This window comes from Mangifera indica, chromosome 2 (genome assembly GCF_011075055.1).
Source record: "Mangifera indica cultivar Alphonso chromosome 2, CATAS_Mindica_2.1, whole genome shotgun sequence".
Taxonomy (NCBI): Eukaryota; Viridiplantae; Streptophyta; class Magnoliopsida; order Sapindales; family Anacardiaceae; genus Mangifera; species Mangifera indica.
The window spans coordinates 13338254-13347380 of record NC_058138.1 but is presented as its reverse complement, the minus strand read 5'-3'; the positions used below and the strand labels follow the sequence as shown (position 1 = coordinate 13347380).

Here is a 9127-nt window from a genome sequence, read left to right as displayed (position 1 = left end):
ATAAGTAAATTCCATTTTTACCCTAACTATTTTATAGTTTTTTTCTTCCTTTCTCATTCTCAGATCTTAGCTTAAAAAAAAGAAAAGAATCACCCTAACACTACTCAGGTATATCAACTTCCATTTATCTTTCTAATTGTGTTTTATATTATTCATTGTCATTTTTTTTTTTCAGTTTTTTAATTTTGTTTCTATAGGTAGTCAAGAATTTCAAAATGCCTGGAATGGTTTACAGAACTGCCATATCCTCATTGGCAAACATCCCACATGCTAATTGTTGATGGAACGGAAGATGTTCACGTTGGCCTTTGTTGTGATATTGCCTATGGAGCATTTTCTCACACATTAAGCTGTCACCAGGGTGAGCTCCTGATTTTGTGAAATGACTCCATTCATCATGCCATTTTTAACAATTGTCGCCAAGGTTTTTGTCACAGGGATCGTTGTTTTCTTTCACTGATAATGCCACTGAAAATGTTTTTTTCCTTTAATTTTGGTATGGAAAGTTTTATTTTTTATTTTTTTTTATTTTTTTTTACAGGTGCTTGTTGAAAGTTCAGAATGTTGGAACAATTGCTAAGTTTTCCTAGAGATCTCATCTATTAAAGGAGACTTTGGGCCTTCATTAGTAAGACTGCTGCACTGAGGGAAAAACCTTTATAACAAATTAGTCAAAAGGATTTAATACTACCTTGACAATGAAGAAATATATAGAAATGCATTCTGGTTTATATCCTATTGGGATGTGAAATTCTAAGAGCAAGAGCCAAGAATCTAAGCCTAATATATTGTCATAATGTACAGCATATAGCCTTGATACATTGTTATTACAGCACAATTACATTATAAGACACCTTACAATATAAACACATTAAAATTTTTAAGAGATAACATTATAATTGTAAAATACATGCCCAGTCACAAAAATGGTTAAGTCTCGACTGCCCCCCATAGATCTAATCACATGAGCCAACTTTTTTGTATTACTTATTTGACTTTGATCTAAATATGCTTTCCTTATAGTATTTGAGTTCCATGATGCTTTCTCTAATATCATCCAAAGCTCTATGTCTATTCTCTTTTGATGGAGCTTTCTTGCTTTCTGTACAAAACATGAGCATTCGATCATATGCATATGAACTGCTATGCTAAAAAATTAAAGCATTTAAGTATCTCAATGTGTTGTATCACAGAATAAGCAAAAATGCATAAACTAATAAGAAATCCAACAACAGATTTGATACTGCTCACTACTGTGAAGGTGTTTCCATGATTTCTGATTACATGGGTTTCTGTACAAGTATCTAATCTTTTAAGGGCTTGACATTTATTTTCATTCATTCTTCTGTTGCACTAGCTCCTTTTTCCCTCTATACATGACTACACTAAGTTTACTTCAATTGAGAGAAGAAATCAAATTCTCCTGAGCTCAAGCTACCCTTGAAAATGAGTATATCGTCTTTGTTATGTAATTAGCTAGACCAAGGAAAAATTCCAGTCATCGGAGTAATAACACATGCACCAGGAAATAGTAGGGGATATAAAGTTTAGGCAAATGGATACATAGCACCAACGACTTCATAAATTTTTCATGATTAACAGAAAACAATAACTACTACAAACACAGTTTAGCCCTCAAAAACACAAAACCCCTTTTTGGATTACACAAAATAATTATTAAGTCAATTAAACAAAAATTAAATCTCCACACTTTCCAATTCTCTCAATTCTATTCAAATGAATCGAATGCTCATGCAAAATATCCTATGAAATAAAGAATCCTCAACTTATAAGATTACACAGTGTGTTCTCCTTTGACAGGTTAATCTGCTTCTTTTTCCTTAATCATTCTCTTCAACAGGCACTCAAAATTCCAAAAAATAAGACTATAGGTAGAGAAGTTATCTAGACTTCCATTCTGATCAAATGGAAAATCATTGAGATAGGATTTTGCATTTTATTGTTTGAGATAAGTTTATTGTCTCTAATTAGGTATCTTTGAGTTGGTATAAATCAAATGTCTCTACTATTAGTTAAACAATCTTAACTTATTGCTTATAATTTGTTGAAATTATTGAGTGAGTTTGGATTGTTAATCGAGTGGGGTTAATTTCCAACACAACCATAGTGACTTTAAAACTGGTGTAGCTATTTTAACATCTATATAATGATTAAACTCCACAACCAGGCAATGCAGGGCTACCTAAGCACAGGAATATTGACTGAGAATATAAAAAGGTAAAAGAAACAACAATTTTTTATTCATCATACTTAACAAAATCACAGAATTTCAGAATTAGCATGCTATTTTAAGACAATTACCTTTAGGATACCAGCGAATACATAGAGCTTTCACACTACTAACATCAACGAGTACATGAGAAAAGAGACTAGCCAAATCAGGCATGTATTTCTGCAAAGCTAAAGCTGGTTAAGAGGATAAACAATGCACCTCAAATGATGGAAATTTATGGAGACATAAAACTACCAAGAATTTATCAACAAGGAGTAGTGATCCAGTAGTAGCTAATCTGTTGAAACCATCTACACCGAATGTTCAAAAATTGCTAACCTATGCAACCATATAGTTAACACAAGAAGAGATATGGTTTTTTGCCGTGGGAAGCGGTCAAAGATTTGGGCAACCAAAAGTTTAACCAACTTCTGCAGCCAAATGTTGTGCTGTTTTCCAACAATAGGTTCACAATAGTTTAGATCAGGAACCAGTGATCATTTCTACAGAGGCACTATAACAAAGGTGGTTCAATAGAGGCCTATCAATTTTTAAAAAATAATTATCTGATCTTTTATAAAAGAAAAAATGAATATAAGTTAATGGAGAAATGAATTACCCAAACCCACTCGTCGACAATTCTTTAAAAATTAAAAACGAGATTTAGGAGCTTTGTTGCATTACCTTTAAAAATTGAAAGTCCACATAAACTGAATTCCCTGCTAGAAGAGGTGTGTATGTTCCAACATTTCTCTTAACAAATTCTATTACCTGCAGCATTGAAGCTTGCAACAAATGCATCTTAAATTAAAAAACAAGAAATGAAGAATCAACAAGGACATCTAATTGAAATAGCATAAATGCCTCAATGAATGTAGAAATACAACTCATAATATTCCACCGCTAATGCCTCTCACATTCCATCTATTAAACTTCTTGATGAAACATCAGTAAAAATTTTCAGCCTTAACAGCCCCTTTTTTACCGTAATTGAGATCTGATTTCAAATTATTATACTCTCATACTCCTCTAAGATTTTTAATATTCTTATAACCCCTTTTTAGCTAAAGGCTGCAAGGATAAATTCATCCTCTCTAAATGATTCTCAAATTGTCTCCAAAACTCCCCGAAAGAAACATCTTATAAACAACAAAATTTCAGGACAAAAAAATTTCAAATGACATGTTTTTTCCATTTTAAGTGTCCTTTTGATGTTAAGGTATGACCAAAACAAAGGTTTTAACAAGTTTCACACAATTTCTAAAATCTTATAAATGACAAGGTTTGTAATTGTGAAACTATGCCTTATGGCGTAGCACTAGATAGTGTTATCACACACCTGCTTTTCAGCTTCTCTTTCACTCAGCGTGCTTAGGAGCACTTTTTTTGTCAACCCTGCAGTAATTTAGAAGTGCTTGAGATACTCTCTTACATGAGATGCTACTTTATGCAGACATATATAGACAGGATAAAATATCTAGTAAAACCATTTGTGTCAAGTTGCTTACCACTAGCTTCATGCTGATTCTGACACCACTCCCCCATGCTGTCTAAACACTCTTTACTTTGATGGATAACCAAATCAGGACCCTAAAATAATAGAGTAACAATACAAGTTAAGAATATCAAATGAATTTATGCTTGTTATTCAAATATAGTCCACAGGTGCATTTCTGTGCAACTAAAATAGCACAAAAAAGAAATTTTGCTATCTGTTCTATCCAAACTATGGGACAAGAAACTAATTTTTTCATTATGATATGCATGTTGCACATGAAATCATATATGACATTGAAGTGAAAATTGTGAACAACTGGTTCATAAATTCTGTAGCAAAATCAATTGTCCAAATTAAACTCATTCACAAGTTCAATAAGAGGACGGACCAAGAAGCATCTCTAAATTCAGAAAGTCTCATTCATAAAATCAGAAATAATTCAGAAGAATATGCCATATGTGTACTTATCTCTTAAGTGTGTGAGAAAGCATAGTGAATATTAATCATTATCTCTCCTTGGTCCCATAGCAGAAGTCTAGGAGCAAACCCTCAAAGACTTTTAGCAAGCCATGTGTGCTCTTAGCTTCAGATATTTCAGTGCTTATTGAAAAATTATATTCTTTCACCAAAAGAAGAAAAACATTGGTGTTATAGAACTAAAAGGTTTCAGCTACTTTAGGATTAATTGGTTGGAAAGATGCAGAAGCAGAATTTCTGGGCATAAAACTCAAATTTTGACAACTTTTTTGACATCAGCTTCAAGCAAATTCATTGACAATCCACCCTTTCAATCAGAAAATTTTGAGAACAATTATAAGATGACTTCTAGATAAACATTGATTTTTTTCATTATTATAGATGTCTTCTTTTTGTGCTCTAGCGGTTCAATGGCAATGGAAAGTTTAGCTTTCCATCAAAATGAAGGTTCCATACATGGAAATTTTGTTACATAAGATAGAACATCAACTGTTTTACTCTAAAGCAAATGGGTATAGGAAGCTACAGAGTATTGGAACTGAACTCAAGGTTTTTTTTTCTAGTTTCCCAATATCCACAATATGTGAGGAGAAATTTATCACAGTAACTGAATCAAGATTTCACACACAAAAGTACTGACTTATATAGCAATTAGAATGTTAAAGCAGTCTCCCTTTCCCATCTTATTTTTTTATAATGCTTTACATTACTTGATAATAATTCCATCTTAAAGTTTTAATCATGAACTCAAATTGCACTATTTTGAATACATTTACAAACATCAAGTATGAACCTTGTTGCCATTCATATTAGGGCTGGACTCGAGCCGAACCAGCTCGAGCTCGAGCTCAGCTCGGCTCGGTTCGAGCCCGAAACGAGCCGGGCTCTGCTCGGCTCGATCAAGCTTGAGCTGGCTCGGGTTGGCTCGGTAGATTTTTTTTTTAAATTTTTTATACAAAACGACATCGTTTTGATCCATATATATACAAAACGATGTCGTTTTAATATGGAAAATGTGCCGAGCCGAGCTGAAAACGAGCCGAACTCGAGCCGCCCATAAATAAACCGAGCCGAGCCGAGCTCGAATTCAACCCTAATTCATATTGCTGTAATATTTATAGAAACTTCATATATACAAAGGAAAATGCAAAATAATTAATGGAAGTATTAGCACTCAATCTTATGCTCTCAAAATTGTACTAAATAGAATAAAATCACAAGGAAAGATGAAAATCAATCCTAACACTCTTCCCACCCCTAAAGAGGTTCTTTCAATGATGTGCACGTTACCATAGCTAAAGGTGGATTCGAGCTAAACAGACTTTGAACTTGGGTTTGCTCGAGTTCAACTCGAAGTTCAAGCTCTATTTGGCTCAAGGGAGTCGAGCTTAAGCCTAAGACCAAGTTTGATGAGTTTTGACAAAGTCAAGCTAGAGTTCAATATGATGAGCCAAGCTCAAGCTTGGCTCTATACTATTCCAATCTTTAAATTTAACTATTAATTTTAAACTTATTAATTATTCATTTTAAAAAATTATGTTTTTTGATATAAGAAAATATGAAAGAAAGTTAAATAGTGACAAGAAAGGAAAAGAGTAGGCTTATTTTCACAAGTGAGATGAGTTGTTAGAATTTCTCTCACTTGATGTAGGAGTTTTAGAATTGGGTTAAAAGCTTATTTATAATGGATAAAGTGAGTATTTTGAAAAGTATCTTTCTAATGTAGGATTTTTGCAAAAAGGATATACATTAAACAACTCACTTTACCCACTATAAATAAACTCTCAACTCAATTTTAAAACTTACATATCAAGTGAGAGGAATCCTAACAACTCATCTCGCTTATTATAAATATGCTAACTATTTTCCTTATCACAATTCCACTTCCTTCCATGCTTTCATTTATTAAAAAACATAAATTTTAAAAAATAATTGTTTAGAGTTAAAAAAAAAAAATTTGTTGAGCTCAACTCCCATGGCTCGAGCTCAATGAAATCTTAAAACCATGACTCAAGCACGAGCCATGACTACTTATTTCGGGCTAAATCAAGTCGAGCTAACAATTGAGCTCGAACGCTCGAGGCAACTTAACTCAAATCCAACCCTACATAGTCCATTGATTTTAATCATAGAACAATCTACACAAATTCAATAGTCTTATACATGAAGGAGTTACTTCCTTACAAGGTTTTAAATGGGATGCAATGGAGCAAATGATGGAGCAAGGCGTATGATCTTTCTAAAAGTCATATAACAGTATCATACTGTGGAAACATCTATATACACTTTAGTTGAATAAAAAAAATGACATAGAAAACAAGGTCTGTAAACACCCTTAAAAGCACTACTAGATAAAATATGTACCTCCACCAATTTTTTCAAATGGCCATCTGTAATTATACAAGCAATCTCCAGTATTCGATCAACTTCTATGTTCAAACCTGTATAGCAAGACAATAAATTATAAAAAGATTTCCTATCTACTTTATCCTCAGATATAATCAATATAGTCTGTTATGATGGTTCTAATAAAGACAATTTATAGATATGTTTATGAAAGAATTTTTATGATTAAAGAAACACAGTTGAAAAAACAAATCTTTATTATAAAATAATATAGTGTAGCCACAAATTTTTACAAGCAAAAACAATCCATACACGGATAACAGAATGTAGAATGTGCAAAAGAGACTTTCTAAGGTAAGAGGGTTTTTAAATTCAATTGCTATAGGGACAAATAAAATAAAGATGATAATCAAAGGCTCATCATAGGAAGAGTAGGCTAAGGGAAAATAAATCATCTATTTAGACATGGGTGATAACTGAATGTAAAATTTCTTCTGATGACAATAATTCATTTTTATTGTCTCCGCCACTTAGGTGGCTGATTGGAAGGCAATAAGATTCAGGGTTGATTGTGGATAATGCTTTTTATGTTTGTTGTTTTGTAGCTTAAACAGGATGTCTTCATTGTAAATTCAACAATCAGAAGTTCGTAGGTCCAGCTTTTATATATATAGATGAGATGCAAATTTATTTCTGTGTCTTCAATGATAGGCAGAAGATTCTTCCTATGTTTTCTGATATTTTAAAAGTTAGTTTAGTCCACAAAAATCTCCAAGTGTGCAAAGATCAACAAAGAATAAAGATATGCCAATACGGGCATCTTCCCAACTTCACAAAAAAAAAAAATTCGAAACAAGCCAGATTAACTGAAATTTATCAAACAGATTTCAAGTTCATGACAAACATTCTCACCAACAGCCTAACCCATGTACGGGCAGTTACAAAACACAACAATGATTAAGAACATTATTCATATTTTAATTCTTCATTTTAAGGGATTAGGCATACGGAGAACCTTCCAAATTATCTCCAACACATTTTTCTTCTTATTTTCGTGACATTCTAAATTTACCCATAGTTCAAAGTATTGCACCTCATCATAGAGAGTGAAGCTATTGGCAATTTAAAAACAAAAAGAAAAAAAAAACTAAAATGACAATATAAATAACCTAAAGGTTAAGCAACTAAATTGTTCACAAAAACCTCAAACATAACGATTTAAAAAATAAGTTTACCAGTCATTTCCAAGTCAATCCACACAAGAGGCAATTTGTAATCCAAACAATTCTCAGAATTTTCCTCATTTCTTTTCTCAATTTTAACCGGCTTGGCATCACTAGAAACTTTTGCTTTATTTTTGGCTTGACCTGCAATTGTCATGATGAAATTATAGAACAAAGAATTAAAAAAAAATCACGATAACCAAAAATAAAATAGTATTCCAAATTTGCTAACTTAAAGCTATACAAAAATACAAAGTGTTCAAATGGAAATAATAAAACCTGACGTGCGGGAAGAGGAAGAAGCAGAGGAGGATTGAAGTTGATCATCTTCAGCATCGAGCTCTAACTCAGAAAATCTATTTGAGATGGTTTCCATTCTTCAGTCTTATGTTTGGCCTGCGCTCATAGGTGAAGATGATGACGCCTCAAGCGCTCCCGTGTATCTTAAACCCTAAATCTCCCAAATTCCCCGCCTTTATTTAGAAGATGAATCGTGCTGCGTCACTTTTATTTCTTTCTATATTCAGGCAAATATATCTGGAAATATGTTTGGGAAATTAATCATTTTGCCCTTTTTATTTTTTTAATCCGTTTATGTTTTTTAATTTTTTTAATTATACCATGCAGTCACCGCTTTATCTTCTTTACCAGTAAGCAAGCTTAAGAATTCTTCGCTTTACATTTATATCTTCAAAGGAGCCTTTCCATTAAGGAATGTTTTATTTGATATAAATTATCATTATATTTAATAAAATTTAATAAAAATAAATACGCATAAATAATTATGAAATTTGGTTAGAGGTAATAAAAGAATAAACAATATTATATTTATTTATTTATTTTAGGTATATAAATATATACACATTTATATGTGTTATAATATGTTTGGATTGATTTTATCTTTAATTTAAAATCACTCAATCGTATAATGACATATATATGTATGTATATATTTGTATACTTAAAATAGATATACATAATTTTATTATAAAAAAATATTTATCTTGATAATCTTTTAATATCAAATAAAAAAAAAAGATAATCAAAGTAATCTTTAATCTCTCTCAATCAAACACCGCTTAAAAGTTATTGTATGTAAATAAGTATATGGAAACTTATAATTAGGGTTGGATTCGAATCGAGCCAAGCTGAGCTTAAGCTTAGCTCGGTTTACATATACTTGAGCTCGAGCTAGTGAAAGTCAAATTCGAATTTGACTCAGTTCATTTTTTGTTATTAAAATGACGTCATTTTGAATACATATTGGTTAAAACGATATCGTTTTGTATCAAAATTTTTAATTGAAAAATTTGACGAATAATTCGAGTTCGAATTCGAGCTCAACCAAAT

General features: G+C 31.9%; 1 protein-coding gene across 2 annotated transcripts; it reads right to left on the bottom strand.

Moving 5' to 3' along the window:
- Window positions 1-751: 751 nt before the first annotated feature.
- LOC123209780 (oligoribonuclease-like) lies at window positions 752-8348 on the bottom strand. 2 transcript variants are annotated; one of them, XM_044627919.1, is made up of 8 exons: window positions 8057-8337; window positions 7790-7921; window positions 6573-6649; window positions 3742-3823; window positions 3573-3628; window positions 2918-3004; window positions 2323-2413; window positions 752-1102 (listed from the first exon to the last, which is right to left on the bottom strand). In XM_044627919.1, the coding sequence occupies exons 1-8, from the start codon at window positions 8151-8153 to the stop codon at window positions 984-986; spliced, it is 741 nt and encodes a 246-aa protein (XP_044483854.1). In that variant the 5' UTR covers window positions 8154-8337; the 3' UTR covers window positions 752-983. The 2 variants fall into 2 exon arrangements, with proteins under 2 accessions (XP_044483854.1, XP_044483853.1); XM_044627918.1 differs by lacking the exon at window positions 2323-2413 and having other exon boundaries at window positions 8057-8348.
- Between the last annotated feature and the right edge of the window lie 779 nt (window positions 8349-9127).

Coding starts and splice junctions, on each gene's coding strand:
- LOC123209780 (XM_044627918.1), bottom strand. CDS start 8,153: ATGGAAACCATCTCAAATAGATTTTCTGAGTTAGAGCTCGATGCTGAA. Junction 6,650..7,789: donor GATTGACTTGGAAATGACTG/GTAAACTTATTT, acceptor CTTGCTATACAG/GTTTGAACATAGAAGTTGAT. Junction 3,005..3,572: donor AAAGAGAAGCTGAAAAGCAG/GTGTGTGATAAC, acceptor TCAATGCTGCAG/GTAATAGAATTTGTTAAGAG.